The 15639-nt window shown below is 55.4% G+C and overlaps 7 protein-coding genes across 7 annotated transcripts; 3 read left to right on the top strand and 4 right to left on the bottom strand.

Moving 5' to 3' along the window:
• Positions 1–629: 629 nt before the first annotated feature.
• W97_05210 (uncharacterized protein) lies at positions 630–3030 on the top strand (the record flags this gene model as incomplete). The annotated part of the gene is made up of 8 exons (XM_007783095.1): positions 630–668; positions 722–780; positions 836–2016; positions 2080–2200; positions 2263–2507; positions 2562–2679; positions 2728–2813; positions 2897–3030. 8 exons carry the CDS (start codon positions 630–632, stop codon positions 3028–3030), a joined length of 1983 nt encoding a protein of 660 aa, XP_007781285.1.
• Positions 3031–4088: 1058 nt separating this feature from the next.
• On the top strand, positions 4089–5514 carry W97_05209 (uncharacterized protein; the record flags this gene model as incomplete). Its single annotated transcript, XM_007783094.1, has 4 exons — positions 4089–4123; positions 4177–5218; positions 5276–5345; positions 5405–5514. 4 exons carry the CDS (start codon positions 4089–4091, stop codon positions 5512–5514), a joined length of 1257 nt encoding a protein of 418 aa, XP_007781284.1.
• A 371-nt stretch (positions 5515–5885) lies between these two features.
• Positions 5886–6912, bottom strand: W97_05208 (uncharacterized protein; the record flags this gene model as incomplete). Its single annotated transcript, XM_007783093.1, has 2 exons — positions 5886–6556; positions 6630–6912. 2 exons carry the CDS (start codon positions 6910–6912, stop codon positions 5886–5888), a joined length of 954 nt encoding a protein of 317 aa, XP_007781283.1.
• A 1079-nt stretch (positions 6913–7991) lies between these two features.
• Positions 7992–9593, bottom strand: W97_05207 (uncharacterized protein; the record flags this gene model as incomplete). Its single annotated transcript, XM_007783092.1, has 1 exon — positions 7992–9593. The coding sequence occupies one exon, from the start codon at positions 9591–9593 to the stop codon at positions 7992–7994; it is 1602 nt and encodes a 533-aa protein (XP_007781282.1).
• Positions 9594–10508: 915 nt separating this feature from the next.
• Positions 10509–11756, top strand: W97_05206 (uncharacterized protein; the record flags this gene model as incomplete). Its single annotated transcript, XM_007783091.1, has 1 exon — positions 10509–11756. One exon carries the CDS (start codon positions 10509–10511, stop codon positions 11754–11756), a length of 1248 nt encoding a protein of 415 aa, XP_007781281.1.
• A 338-nt stretch (positions 11757–12094) lies between these two features.
• On the bottom strand, positions 12095–13412 carry W97_05205 (uncharacterized protein; the record flags this gene model as incomplete). The annotated part of the gene is made up of 2 exons (XM_007783090.1): positions 12095–12159; positions 12209–13412. The coding sequence occupies 2 exons, from the start codon at positions 13410–13412 to the stop codon at positions 12095–12097; spliced, it is 1269 nt and encodes a 422-aa protein (XP_007781280.1).
• A 688-nt stretch (positions 13413–14100) lies between these two features.
• W97_05204 (uncharacterized protein) lies at positions 14101–15470 on the bottom strand (the record flags this gene model as incomplete). The annotated part of the gene is made up of 2 exons (XM_007783089.1): positions 14101–14892; positions 14952–15470. 2 exons carry the CDS (start codon positions 15468–15470, stop codon positions 14101–14103), a joined length of 1311 nt encoding a protein of 436 aa, XP_007781279.1.
• Positions 15471–15639: the final 169 nt, after the last annotated feature.

The raw sequence follows: 15639 nt of genomic DNA, 5'->3' as shown, positions 1-15639 counted from the left end.
GTCTCTCTGTGAAGCTGAATGAACCGACAAGCGATTTTAGTTCTTCTGGCATCTCGGTGCTGACGTGCGTCGGCGTCGTGCTCTATTGCCTAAAGAAGACAACAATCTTGGAAGCAACACAAGGACGCGATGATGTTATTAGCCCTGCGCACGTTCAGGGCGTCCGAGCGATCAGCGTACAGGTAGTACCCAATTCGTCCAAGCATGCCTTTCCGCAACACCCAAGCGGCGGCTCAGGCCACAATCCGCTCCGACTCGCTGATCATCAGATGCGGTGCCCATGTCGTCCGCGAAAGAACACTCGTGGGAGCCACTTCCGCCTCGGGTAACCCCTACGGAGGCTGAGTTACGCCAAGCAGTACCTTTACTGAATACGATTCACCGGCAGGGCCTCCTCTCTGACACAGCCCTGTGTCTGTGCCCAAGGCAGCATGTGCTCCCTCACTGAACGGGCCATTTCTTGGAGGGATATCTCAATTCAACTCGCTCTTCAAGGCTGGGTGATAGACCGATCTATCAGTTGAAAAACCTCCCCCTGATTCCTGGAGACCCGCTTCATCCCATGTCCCTGGTGGAACCTAAGAGGAGAGGCACCCTTCGACTGTCCCAAAAACATGCGACTTCATGCTATGGCTCATAAACCCAACTCGTTTGGCCATCCTTATGGGGTAATCCAATTGACAAGTCGCCGACTGAACATAGCTCTGACCTATTTTGTTAGGTAGACGTGCATGTTGAGGACCAACCTGATGAGCAAATTCAGAACGACGACACGATCCTGTACAGAATGCCCTACGAATCAATCCGAGCGACGAAGAAGCTGACTAGGTTGCAGTATCGACATAGACAATCCCCTCGTTCGGCTCTCACCAGCAGAGCTTGTGGCGGATGTAGAGAATTTCGCGACGGTCAACGATCTGACAAACATTCTTGACCTTCTGATCCATGGCGCGAAAGTCGCCCGAGACCCGGAGGCATACGCGACTGTCCCAGGCTTGACAGCCGAAGAGAAAGCTGCTCTGGAGAGAGAAAAGAAGGCGGGCTTTTGGCGTCAAACGAAAGAGCTGCGGACTACGATCCTCACCTGCGCCATTGCCGCCATCTTGCAAGGCTGGGATCAATCTTCCATGAACGGGGCCAACCTCCACTGGCCTCGCGATCTCGGTCTGCATGTTGGAGCATCAACGGGAGACTCCCTTAGCGTTAAGAAAGATATCTGGATTTTCGCCTTCATCAACGCGGCACCTTTTCTCTTCGCAGCCTTGATCGGAGCATGGCTCAGTGACCCATTGAATGAGTATGTCTATGGAAGGAGAGCTGCGATATTCATCTCAGCTCTGTTCTGCTTCTTTTCCGTCATTGGATCTGCTTGTACACATACTTGGCAGCAACTCTTGGCTTGTCGCGTCCTCCTTGGTATCGGCATGGGCGCAAAAGCCTCCGTCGTCCCGGTGTATGCCGCTGAGGTATCCCCAGCCCATATCCGGGGAAGTCTGGTCATGAGCTGGCAGCTATTCGTGGCTTTCGGCATATTTCTAGGGTTCTCCGCTAATCTAGTTGTATTCGACATCAAATCCCTCGCGTGGCGGTTACAGCTCGCGGCTGCAAGTCTTCCGGCTATCCCGTTGGTATTCCTGATCTTCGTCTGTCCCGAGTCTCCACGCTTCCTGATCAAGAAAGGAAGGTTCAGAGAGGCTTATACCAGCCTTTGTTATCTTAACGAGACTCCACTGCAAGCAGCTAGGGAGCTCTATTACATCAGCGCACAGATCGAAGCAGAGAAACAGTTGTACATGAACAAGGACTCCCGCCGTAAGGATCTGGAGCTTCAAGACATCATACCCGGAGATAACGGTAACGTCCACGGAGAGCCTGCTGGTCGTTCGGCAGTCATGAGCAACACGAGCTTCTGGAGGAGACTATGGCGACTAGGCTCTGTGCCGAGGATCCGGCGTGCTCTATTGGCAGCGTTCGTTGTAATGATATCGCAGCAGCTCTGTGGCGTCAACATCATAGGTGAGTAAATCACTTAATTGCAAAGCTTTCTTCGCAAGCTTGGAGCCATGCTGACATTACCAGCGTTCTACTCGTCGTCGGTCTTCTCCAATCCAAACAACGAAGATTTGACCCCAGAGCAGGTCAATAGCGACCACAAGCGCGCACTCTGGCTAGGATGGGGCTTTGGACTTACTAATTTCCTGTGAGCCCCCAAATTCCGCGCTCAACCCTCTCAGCGGTGCACTCTTTCTAATCATGGAGCAGCTTCGCATGGCCAGCGTACGGCGCTATCGATCGAAGGGGCAGGCGGGCGCTGCTCCTCTTCACCATTCCCGGTTTAGCATTGACACTGCTTGCCGCCGGCTTCAGTTTCCAGCTTCCGGTGAACAGTAAAGCATATATTGGAGTGATAACCTTCTTCATCATGCTCTTCTCCGTCTTCTACTCCCCGGGTCTTGGGCCCGTCCCATTCACATATTCCGCAGAAGTATTCCCGCTTGTGAACAGAGGTGAGTCTAGCTAGTCGGCCGCCAAGTTTATCGCGCTCACCACTAACTGGATAGCAGAAGTTGGCATGTCCTTTGCTGTATTCTGGAACCTGTTGGGTGCCGGCATTCTTAGCTTGATTGTGCCAGTCCTGAACGACGCACTGAAAGCAACAGGGCTGATGTGCCTGTTCGCGTGGGTCTTCCTCAGAGCCAATCTTGAACGAGTGGCTGACTTTCCCAGCGGACTGAATGTGATAGCGTTCATCCTCGTCTTCCTTTTTGTATACGAGACCAAGGAAGCGACCCTCGAGGAACTGAACTCCATATGTAAGCTCTTCCCACATAGTACTCAGCCGCCGTCGGCCACGAGATTCCTGAGTTTGGCTGACCGCTTCATTTTCCCTTGACAGTCTCCGTAAAGACAAGAAGACACATTGAGTACCAGGTCAAATACGTGCTGCCCTGGCCGTGGAAGTACTACATCCGAAAGACGGTGAAAACAAGGCTGGATCCACCGTACAGGTGGAGGCACGGAGCATTGTAGAAGCGGGTTGGACAGCGACAGGAATTGGGTCGCGGTTTGCAGTGTTCGACCTCATCCGTGTATCATACATAAGGTTTGAATATTAATAAGACATTGGAGAAGTGTCCATTATTCTCACTCGTTCGCGCGGTCATTGTTGGCTCCTCCGGCGCGGCTGATCCATTATCACCATATACTGCGGCGCCTCTGTCTTCGTACTACGGGCTTGTACATCGTTATCGGCAAATCACTTTTTCATGCTGAGAGGGAATGCCGAGAACAACCCTCCGGGGACGATGCCCCGCAATTAGTGGGGCTTAAGCGAACGAGAGCGAGATCTGCGGCCGGAGTCTGTGCCGCAGCTCCGATCTTATATTCACGTTTCCTATCATGGCCACGAGCTGGAACCCTTCTCTGATCCCCCCAGGGAGCTCTGAAACGAGCTCCTATGTGCAACCACGCGGATCTTATCCCACTGGAGTCCCCATATATCTCGGGCTGAGCGCCGCAAACCCGGCTTGCATCTCCCGCGATGAATTGCCCTCGACGTTCCCCAGCCTGGACTAGTAGCTGTCGATGCATCTCTCAATACACTTCCGTCAGTATTGCTTCATTCAGATCCTTCTTCTCAAGCATTGGCCTGATAGTATTTTGCAAGCAGCTGCCTGCTCATGCAGCTGATGCGGGGCGGTTGTCGTACAACCCTTGTGTTTTTGCTTTACGTTCTGTCAGAATTATCTCATAGTGATCAGCTTTTCACATATTTGGCTGGCGAAGATACACTCATTGCTGTCGGAGATATGGCTCTCCGGACACGTCGGATGCGCTGCATGCGCTTCTTCCGTCATACTGAGCGATTGACTCCCTCTGGCTGATGGCCACGCAATCCCTCATCTGCACCATCTGGCAATGACGGAGAAATGATAGCTTCGTCTACAACCAGCTGCCAAAGAACAGGTTATATAGGTCGCACCATTTTCCTTTCTCTTTCATTCTCTTCTTCAAGCACCAGTATCAACAGTCGAAAGCAATTCGACATTCAGATTTCCACTTAATATCCACTCTCTCGACTCTTCAAGATGGCGGACACAATGTCGGAGACCAAAATCCCAGCGTTAGTCTTTCCCACCTTTCCGCTATGTCGTATTCATACTGATAACAACATAGTCCCGTCTACACGACGAAGTACAAGCCTCACCCCACCGAGAAGATGAAGGCGGCTCAGTGGACGGGCACGAAGTCAGTCACAGTCGGCGAGGTGGCCAGGCCTATGATTACCGCGCCAAAGGACGCCATTGTGCACATCACGCACTGCACAATCTGCGGTTCTGACCTGCACATGTACGGCGGTGAGATGAACATGGCAATGGAGAAGGGCGACATCTTGGGCCACGAGGCTATCGGGTACGTTGAGGAAGTTGGCCCAGAGGTCAAGGGCTTCAAGGCAGGGGACCGCGTCATCATCCTACCCGTCATCGCCTGCGGAGACTGCTTCTACTGCGAGCGACAGGAGTACTCGCTCTGCGACAAGACCAACCCGTCCAAGGAGATGGAGAGCCTGTACGGCCACCGTCTATCCGGCATCTTCGGCTACTCGCATCTCACCGGCGGCTACCCTGGCAACCAAGCCGAGTACTGCCGCGTGCCCAACGCCGACCTCGTGCTCGTGAAATGCCCAGAAGACATGCCCGCGAAGAAGGCGCTCGCTCTCGCCGACGTCACCGACACGGCCTGGCACGGCTGCGAGCTCGCCGAGGTGGGCGAAGGCGACGTCGTCGGCGTCTGGGGCTGCGGTCCCATCGGCCTCTCGATCCAGCGCCTGTCTTTGCTGCGCGGCGCCAAGAAGGTGTATGCGGTGGACGTTGACACCAAGCGCCTCGCCATGGCGGAGTCGTTCGGCATGATCCCCGTCGACGCCAACAAGCACAAGGCCGACGAGTACATCCTGTCCGTTGAGCCGCACGGCCTCGACAAGGGGATTGAGGCAAGCGGTTTCCGCAGCACGGACTCGGCTGCACACAAGATCATGAGGGCGACGGGCCTCGAGGGCGACAGTGCGGACACTGTCAGCGAGGTCATCAAGGCGACGCGGAAGTGTGGTAATGTAGCCTTGATCGGGGACTTCTTCTTCCACACCAACATGTTCCCGATCGGAATGCTCATGGAGAAGACCATCACCCTGCGCGGTGGACAGCTCATGGCGCAGAAGGTATGTTTCTGCCACCTCACACGATGGCCGTACACACCTGGCTGACTATTTCTGCAGTATTACCCATACCTCCTCAACTTGGTGAAAGAAGGCAAATACGACCCCTCGTTCGTGTTCACTCATGAGGGTAAGAGAAGACCGCCCTCACCCTTGACGCGTAAGTTGCTGATACCAAACGCCTTACAGATGACTTCGAAAACATCCCGAAGATCTATGACGAGCAGTTCCATCACACAGTACCCGGAGGACTGAAGGCGGTTTTGCGGACTCCGTACGGCCGCTCACTGGGCCAATAGGCTTCTTGTCCGCAGTCTTTGCTTCGAGACTTGCTGTAACAATAGCTTTCAAACCAAGGTCGCGGACCTGGCAAACATCGGGCAAGATGCTCGCTACTTGGGTATCCGCTCGAGAAACAAAATCTAAATGACTCTGATCCAACTTTCTTGTCAAGGCCGTAGTTCTACGCTGCCCGTGCCAATTGCCGTTCTCCACACCACATGTTCAAACAATGACGCCTCGTGCCAGCCTCTTGGGGGTATAGCCGACTCAATGCCCTATTCCCCACGCTCAACCAACAGCACACAGCGGCGCCCCCCACCACCGCACTCTCCGCTCCACGAACTCAAAACGACCCTCTCCCGGCCTCCCGCCGCCTCTCCCCCGACTCCTACGGCTTCGGCGTACTAGGACTAACAAGCCCGCCCGCCCCCTCGCCCCCAATCTCACTCGCCGCAACCTCGCCAGGCATCTCGTACGGCACGTTCCGCGGCTGCGCATACCCGGGCGGCGGACTCTGCATGAAGTGCTGGCCGCTGCCATGCCGCTGCATCTCGGCGTACGTGAGCTTCTCCTCCAGGTGCTTGGTGTGTGCGCGCTGTTGTTTGAGCCGCCGGGCTGCGACGACGAAGGCGGCGAGGATGGCGAGCGCGATGATGCCGACGGGGATGCCGACGGCGAGGCCGACTGTGCGGGGTGTGGTTGAGGAGGGCGCGGATGAAGGGGTGGGCGAGGCGGTTGCTGATGCCGATGCTGCTGCTGATGCTGCTGAAGCGCCATTGGAAGACGCGACGTCTGAGCTCGTCGTGCTGGCTGAGCCGGAAGCAGAGGCCGTCGAGGTTTGCGCCGCCGTTGTCGATGTAGCGCCTTGCGTCGAGCCATTGACATCAACGTAGGGAGTCAGGCGGTTCGTGCCGTCCCCGTTGATGACAGCGACGATATACCCCGGCGCCCACTCGAACGTCGAGCCCTCGCAGCAGGATCCAGTGTCCCCAAGCACGCAGCACGCGGTCTTGTTCTTCATGCTGCAGGACTGGATCCAGATGGCGCCGGCCATGGCTTCTTCACCACACAACAATCAGTCAGTTTCTCCTCTGCATCTCGAACGGGAACTGAGGGCAGGGAAACCGCGCACCTGGGATGAGGCACTGGCTGGGGCAGTCCTCGCTCCGCCATGAGGAGTCTGTGCAGCTCTGGCGGTAGGTCACGCCGGACCAGTCTTGGAGACATGTTCCGGAGGCGTAGCAGGCATCGTCGTGGCGGCAGCACGAGCTGTGGCCACCGGTGCGGACGGCGGTGGTGTTGCAGACGTAGCCGTCTGTGTCGAGGGAGCCGTCGGGGTAGTAGCAGCGGGGCTGATCTTGTGCTATGGCGTACTGGAAGAGAAAGAGGAACGTGAGAAGAGAGGTGAGAGACATGTCGAGAAACAACGACGGCGCGTACGAGAATGGTCTGATGTATCAGGGTAATTGAGAATACTGGAGCTAGAAAGAAAGATGCAGACGAAAGGGAACACCTCCCCTACCTTTCTCACTCCGGGGTATCGGGGCTTTGTAAGACCACAAGCATATCAGCCAGAACGGCCCCTAGGAAGATGGCCAAGCCGTGCAGTGGCCCATCCCATCCTCATCGTCTATCGCAGCAGTTGACTGGAGCAAGCAGTGCACAGCAATTCCCTCGCGCCTTCAGGCACGCGTCCTGGCTGCAGGATGGCTGCAGAACGGCTGCTCAAAGGCGCCGGGGCTGAGGATCCGGGCGAAGATCCAGACAGTCTGACTGGCGGCAGACGACTGCGGAGCCGTTAGAGTTGTTGATGCGGTTCACCTGGGGGCCAAACCACCGCAGCCACTCGGCAAGTGACAACTGCAGCCCTGCAATCGTTCCGTGGCATCGCCCCGTTTCGAGGCTGAAGGATATCGCCATAAATAAATTGCAGCAAGTGATGCTGTGGGCGAGATAGTTGCGCAGATGGCCAGCCGCTGGAGAATCAGTTGTTCATGGCATTTTCAGCTCTTTTGCCGGGCAATCGAAGGCGCCGGATGTCGAGGCGGCGTTTGGCTTTGAGCTGGATCCGACATCCCTGCTGTGGATCTGGTCAGCAACGGCTGGCACCCTGCGTTCAAATTCGCCGAATGTGTTTCAGAAATTTGGCGATCGTTAGCATGGCTTCGGCGCCACATGCTTGCTGGGTGGTCACAGCCATGGAATCATTCCGATAGTGCGCTTGATCGTGGTGCAAGAGAGACGTTGGCCTGACTTGGCAAGATTGCGGGCATGGGTTTTGCTGAGGTTCGCACATGACTCAGGATCACAGTGAGACGGCGAGTTGTCTTAGATATGCATATCCAGTATTTGTTGGAATGCTATATTATGTGATTCATGTCTCTTGACGCGGATGATGGTCCTTCTATCCCACGCGTACATATCAGTCCAACAATACTCCCTCAGATCCAGAACACATATTACACCCTTCCATAGCTCTGCGTAAATACTCCTCTCATGCCAAGCCACCCACCAACTCCAGCGCCCCCTCAACCGCCCTCTCCAATTCCGCAACCCTCACCCTCAGCGCGTCATTCTCCTCCCTAAACGTCCGGGCAGCCGCCCACGCGCCACTCTCATCACTCCCACCCCGCTTCATCGCCGCATACGGCGGCCTCGTCATAGCGACCCGCTCCGCAACCGCCACTTCCGGCTCCTCGGAAAAGGCCGTCAGCGTCGTGCCGGTTGGACTCATGGCCCCTGACGGCCTGGAGAAGACAGACTCGGCGTTGTTGCTCTCGCACTCGCTTTCAAAGCCCGAATCCGAAGTTGTGGTGCTGCAGCTTGCTTCGCTGGTTCTCTTCTGCCTGACTCTGAGTGGTTTGGGCGTGTCGTCGTCCTCGACGTGCCCCTCGAGTGAAAGTGCCGGCTCATAGACCCGCCGAATAGTCCGCTGTCTCGCCTCATCTTCTTCGTACCGGCGTTGCCGCTCCTGTGAGAATTGGTTCACTAGGACTTGCATCTCGCGCTCTTGCTCGACGGCTCGCGCGGAGAGGGAGTCGAGCTGCATCTTCAGATGCCTAGAACGGGTCTCTGATTCCTCGAGCTCGTCTTGCTCTGCCTCCCTCTCTCTCCGCGCGTCGGCGAGGGCTGTACACTTTCCCCTGTAGGCGGATTGAAGGCGGGAGATGATTTGTTCGGCATTGGTGAGGAGGTCGTTGAAAGAACAGGGGTTAAGGGGGTCAACGGGGCCGGTGGGGAAGAGAGCTTGGTTCACGTCCATGCTGAGCAGTTCGTCCTGCGATTCTGTCGGTGAGGGAATGGAATTAGTGCGGACAGGGCGGGGTGAAGCGGTTGAGGCGAGGGACTTCGTAAGCCATGAGAACTTGGAAGGCGTAGACTGTGTGGTGGCTGAGGATTGGGATGTAGAGTTGCGCGTGAGCTTCGGAGACGGCCGCGTGGACATATGGTTGATGATGTCCATCTCGTCCTCGCTGTCGTCGCTGTCTGCTGGCGATTCTGAGAGGACTGGGTCACGGCGCTCCTTCTTCGGCGAAGGAGATGCGAAGCCAATGCTCACGGGAGCGGAGCTGCCGTTGAGGCTGAACCAGTCGCTGAAGATCTTGGAGTTTCGGGACTTGGTCTGGACAAATGTCTCGTCGTCTGAGGTGTAGTTTCTGGAAGGGAGGAAGCTGGCGAGAGACTTCGTCGGAGAGTGCAAGGAGTTGCGAGTGGCTGTCTGCTGGATAGTCGAGGTGGCCCTAGATACCAATGGCCTGCAGTTCTCTAGGAAAGTACCCGTCAAGCTTCGCTGATGACCTCGAGGCGCCGAGCTGAAGTCTTCTAGAGGGCTTGGTGGCTCCGGACAATAAGATGTGTGTCGAGACGCAAGGGCTGCAGGCGGAGCAAGGACGATGTCCTCGAAGTCGTTGGCTGCAAGGGTAGATGTGGAGCTTCCGATGCTCGGCGGATGTTGGCGGAGCGGGTGCAGCTCGTGGTCTCGTATGCAACGGGACTTGGTTGCGTTGGACCGTGAGAGGGAGGAAGTCGGACGGCTGGGAAGCTGTGGGGGAGAGCCGGGCCTATGAGGCATGAGGGTGGACCCGTTAGAGGGCATGATGGCCGAAGGGTGGAATGCAAGGTCGATCCGGGAGATGCTGCCAGGAATGTGGACAGGGCAGGGCACTTCACTACTCGAAAGTGTCGCGGTTCACTGCAGCTGTGCCGTCACCACAGCGCAATCGGTGTGCGAAGGTCGGATTCAACTTTGGACGGCGCAATGCAGCTTCAAAGCCTGGTTACGCGTAGATGGCTCGGTGGTGGTGTAGCGCGCCGGTCACCGAACGCAACCCCAGTCTGTGGCTGGCGGATCGTGGGGTATCGATAGCGCTAACAAGATGCGATGAGGTCGGCGAAACAACTGAGCTCACGAAGAGAGGAGAGATGAGATCGAGAGAAGAATGCATGTTGAGGCTGGTGCAGCTCGTCTCGATATATCGGCGTAAAATGCGATGGCTGTCTGCTGGAGAGTGGCTGGGCGACAGGAACTAGGAACAGGGCTGGGATGCCACGTGCGCGCCTGCCACTTTCCGACGCGGTTGACGCGCTGCCGCGAACCGTGAAACAGCGACACGTCAAACATGGAAACTCAACTTTGGAAGGCAATCGCATCGCGACACACGTCATTAGGCCAGTCGGTTCTGCATGTTCACTGCGGGCTGTGAGTCTACCAGACAAGTGATATCTGCACGTGATATCTGCACGTGATATCTACATGTCCGCACAGGTGCAAGCTCCACGCCCTTCATCGACAGCTAACGATACAAACACAAACCACATCACCGCTCAGCAATCAAACTGCTAACGAATTAATCCAGAAAGGAGCCCTGGAAAGGCTTCTTTACTGCAACGATAGTTCTACACATCGCTGTTAATAAGAAAGCTTCTGTGGTTGAGCCAAGCCAATCCTACAACCCTACAACCCTACAACCCTACAACCCGAACACAGACAACCTCGAAGAAACACCAAGCCATGCCCGACAACCTCGGACCCTTGCTTAGTGAACACCCCGCGACTTCCGCGCTTGAACTCAAGTTCCGCTCACTTCTCGAGTTCAAGCCCGGCGACAATGTCCTCGACCTAGGCTGCGGCAACGGCACGACCTCGTTCTACGCCGCATCCAAGGTCGGCCCGACAGGCTCAGTCACCGGCGTCGACATCAGTGATCGATTCTTCCCTGAAGCACGATCATGGTACGAGCAGAAGGCCGAGAAGAATGACTGGCCACCGATGGAGTTCCACCAACACGACGCGTGCGATCTGAGCTCTTTAGAGGCGTTGAGAGGCAAAGAAGAGACCTTCGATGTTATCACCTTCACACGAGGCTTCGGCATGCTCAAGGAGCCGCAGAAGGCTGTGAGCCAGTGGCTGGCGTATCTCAAACCAGGCGGGCTGCTGGAGTTCGACGTAGGGCACCAGCGTGAAACCATCGCTGCGATTGTTCTGGAGCGTGTCTGCAGGAAACTAGACATTCCACTAGATTTTCGCATGGACTGGATTGTGAATGAGAACTCGCTGGTTCGACTGCTGGGTTGTGCTGGGCTGATTGTCGAGGAAGTCAAGCTGGAAGAAGGAGAAGAGCGGTATTATGGCTTGGAAGAGTGGGAGCAGATGTTCGAAGACAGGATAGTGGAAGACCGCGTACAGCTGAAGGACGACGAGCTTCGACAGAAGGCAAAGGCTCTGTTCAAGGAGGAGTGGAAGAAGGCTGCGGAAGACGGTGTAAGAGTGAGAGAGTCAGATGTCTGCTATGTTCTCCTTGCAAGGAAACCGACAGAACCCCTTGGGCCCATCGAATTGGCAGGAGGCTGCCGCTGCCGAAAGGTTCGTTACACCGCCAGTGTATCGCCTTCTCCTATCAGCTACTGTCACTGTCAGACATGCCGCAAGCTCTCCGGAGGACCATACATGCCATTCATTGACGCCCCCTCATCCGCTGTGAAGTTCGAGGAATCTGCAGCACTGCGTTCGTACTCGGCTACCGAGGGGGCAGAGCGAGGGTTCTGCAGTGAGTGCGGGTCGCCGATATTCATGAAGTACCACAACGAGCCAGACACGATCGGCCTGCTCATGGGATCAATCGACGATGAGAGCTGGGATGAAAAGCTGCACACACAAGAGGCACACATCTACCTGCGTGAGAAAGCTCCGTGGTTCAAAGTACCGGACGATGGATGGCCGCGGCATGCGACTACGACGGATAAGGGAGAGGTGGAGTAGCTGTTGAGATCATTTTGGACACTAGAGATACAAGCTTCCTCCGCTGGCTGCATCTGCTCGCTCGCTCCAGCTGACCCATCTACGCACCACTTCATCGACCTCTCTGATGCCCTTCCTACTAGCTTCGACTTCAAACCATTCCCGATGATCTTTCCCGCACACCTCGCATGCTTGCGTTCGCCTCTTGTCCGCTAGCTCGATGTGGATGAGGCGCTCGACTCGGTGCGCATGTGGCACTTTGCGAACACCTTCTAGCTGACGCGGCTGCGATGGAGAACCAGTGGGAGTATTGAGCGGAGATGTAGCTGGTGAAGTAGGAACGTAAGGATAAAAGCGAACTAGAGACAGGCTGTAACCGCATTGACGAGTCCATTCGGAAAGACGGCGATGGACGTTTGATGCTCTTCCGATTTTTAGTAGCATAGTTTTCTCCCTAACCTTTGCACCTGCACTCGTCTCGTCATCCATGCGTCCATTACTGCTTGAATAATCGCTCAGCACGTCGCTGACTCTCCTCCGCCCAGCGCCCGGCCGGGCAGGGCTCGGTGACAACAGAGATGATGCGGCGTCCGAAGGCGGAGTAGGCGCAGCGGAATCGGTCAGCCAGAAGATGTAAATGTACCCTTCGTCGTCGTGTGGAGAGATCGGCTTAGCGAGCTCGTTCAATAGAGCCGAAGTGGTTTGCGGCGATAAGTGATGTGGGATCAATGAAAGAAGGTTTGTAGTTTCTGAGGGGCGTTGATGGTTTAGTGGACGCACAGGCTTCTCCCTTAAAGGCTCTCGGTCTGTCATCGTACCAGGTCGAGTAGGGGCCGGAACTTGTGCTGCCGGGCCTCGAGCGGAATCCCTCCTGCTCGAGCCTTCTGGTCGGTTGGGGACACCAAAATCATGGACTGCAGACTGGCTGCGGCGCTCACCGCGATGTGCCGTCGGTGCTGAAGGCTTTGACGGTGGAGCGAATGTCATTTCGGGCTTGTCAGGGGGCTGTATCCTTTTTCTATGCCTGACCACTTCGATGTAATCATCATCGGCGTTTCCAAAGCAACACAAGCTCGCCCAGAACCCAGGCTTCTTCCTCCTGGCCGGCTGTTGTACTGGTAAACGTCGTGGTACCGGACGCGCCACTTCCGCCACGGTTTCCTCCGAAACTGCAATGAGAGGCCCCCTCACACTGTCCCATGTCGGCGGTCGTTCGACCCTTCTAGATGGTTGATGAGAGGGGAGTTCTTGGTTCGACCGGCGTTCGCGCTTTTGCTTTCCACGGGTAGTCGTAGAGTTATCTTCCACTTCTAGCACACCTAGTCTTGCTACCAGCGTGTCTATACTGCTTCGCTCCTGTAGCGGGACGACGTTTGTTTTCGCTGTTTCTTGCCCTGCTCTGCCTTCCGCGTGGGTGTTCGCTAATCGCTCCGCTTGGTCTTTATGTTGCCAGCAGAAGAAAGCTGCTGCGGCGCCAGCCTCTCCGTCTCCCTCATGAGGGGCTACGGCAAGCACGCCGCCTAATGCCGATGCTGAGGATCTGCGGGATGCTTTTGGCGGCGCGAGCGCTCTTCGACAAGGACGGCCGGAGGAAGTGATCCCCTTGCATGTTGTGGCCGGATTCTTCGAATCACTTCGCGGAAGGAGCGCTTCGGGTGTGTGAGGTATGAACGGCATCTTGCTGTAGCTTCAAGCTTGTTTCCTGCATATATTACAGTGCAACTTTGTCTTGAAAGGCTAGTATCGTCGGTCTATAATGGACTGCATTGGAGGAAAGAATGATCAAGATGAGTTCCAGAGTGTTGACTGGTAAGGGAAACAGTATAGACGGAGAGTTCATTGCCCTACGGACTTAGCTTTGTATTGGTATTTAGTCAACCAGCTCCTAGTGCTACGACTGTGCAGCCATTGGTTTACCTAGAGTAGAGGAAAGGTGAGGTGGACTCGGTGGGGTGGCTGGTGTGACGTGGCTGGGAAGCTGCGGCTTGCCTTCGCGGATCACCTGACTTGTAGATCGCTCGACATGACGTTTCTCCTGACCGACATGCAAACTGAATGAGTGAGGTTCCATGATCTGTGAACAAGACTAGGAGTCGTGGCTACCCACGTACGATAGCACTCTAAACCATACTTCCCTACAGACTCACGTTCAGAAGGCATGGCGTTGTTGGCGGTATACTCCTTACCTTCTCGACTATAAGAGCAGAGGTATGAATCAGTCGATAGAACACGTCGAATACGCAGAAGTTTACACGCTTGCTACTTTCCTAGCCGAGCGGTGCGAGTGGTGCCGACGGCTGTTCTCTAGCCAGCCATCTCACAAGATAATGGATATACAATGGACAGCAACTTTTAAGATCCAGCCTTACAGCCACCCGACTCTTCGAGTTATGAAGCTCAATCCTCCCAAGGCCGCTGTGATACCGGTAAACACAATTAGACCTCCGTACCCGCTTCCGTACCCTAGAGCAGCTTCCCCGCGCCATGGCTCTCCCTTGAGGAGAGCTTCGCTCAGAGGCCCCGAAACGACGTTCCCAATACCTCGTCCAGCCGCCAGCCAAGCGAAAACCATGCTTGTCTCGATACCAGCCTTTTCTTTCTGCACGTACCGAGTAATACCCGGCCAAGCACTGGTGTAGCTACCCGCAAAAAGCCCGTAGATTACACAGAAGGTATACAGCAGCGGCAATGACGCAGACAAGCCCCAGAAGACAAACACGCCTATGGTGGAGCCGATCGTGGAGACCATGATGCAGGTCGTAACGTGAAATCTGTCAACCATAGAGCCCATAGCTACACACCCAAAAACGGAGGCGACGTTGAACAAGATGACTGTTAAGGCGCTCATCAGGCTGGAAGCGCCCATCGAGCGGGCGTACATAGGCAAGTAGATGGTCGGCAGGAAGTAGCCGAGGCTTTCGATAATATTACCGGCTTGAAGGATGTTGAAGGTTTTAGAAGTGAGGAAGCTCAGGTCAAAGCGGCGTGGTGCGGAGGTCCGATTCAACGGAAGCCGGGGCCTGACGAAGTAGAGCAGTGGCGCAGTCAGGACGAAAAGTGCAACCGCCCAGACCCGAAGCGTTGTCTTGTAGCCGTAGTCGTGGAGAAGCCACTCCATGACCAGTGGCAGGATGAAGCCTGCAAGACCGGTACCGGCCTGTTGTAGCGCTCAGTCAGTGTTATGAGCCAAGTCAATGGCATAGAAGCTGCTCTTACCCACATAATCCCAAAGGCGAAACCCTTCCTCTTCACGAACCACTGGTCCACATAGATCACCGTAGGACAGTATACCAGACTCCCACCTATAGCGTACAGAACGCCTTGCGTCAAGATCAGATGTCCGACCGTCGTCGAAAACGAAGACATCGAAAGCGCCAGACACATGGTGATGAGTCCTGCACCCAAAGCCGGCCGCTGTGTAATAGGCCACCATTGCATCATGGCAAACGTGAGCGGACAAGCCAAGTACATGATTCCCATTGCGCAGGTTCCTATGACAGCCACATTGGGTGAACCTGCGAATGGCTCGTGGGAGCTGTAGTACTCCTGGAACACCCCGAATGCGAAAGGAAAGCCCCAGACCAGTGCTTCGACGGTGAAGGCACCAGCAAGAAATAGCCATGCAGCTTTCCCACCGTCCACTGGAGGCAATGAGATTGTTTCTTGCTCGGTAATCCCAGAGGGTCTCGACGGCGCCAAGCCAGTGTTCTCGAGCTCAATGCTGTTTTGATCCATATTGAGGGTTCAGAGTAGGAAGGAATAAAACAAACAACTGAGACTTTCTACAGAGTAGGTAGAGGGGAAGGAAAAGTTGCAGTTGTCAATAAATCATAGTGCCATCGGCGGACTTCTCACCGTGTCTTGACTTACTAACAGCATTTCATTGGTTAGCGCCTGCATTGAG

The sequence above is a fragment of the Coniosporium apollinis genome (genome assembly GCF_000281105.1).
Source record: "Coniosporium apollinis CBS 100218 chromosome Unknown supercont1.24, whole genome shotgun sequence".
Lineage (NCBI taxonomy): Eukaryota > Fungi > Ascomycota > Dothideomycetes > Coniosporium > Coniosporium apollinis.
Note: the sequence above shows the minus strand (reverse complement) of the source record. Positions and strands in the feature narration are given on the sequence as shown.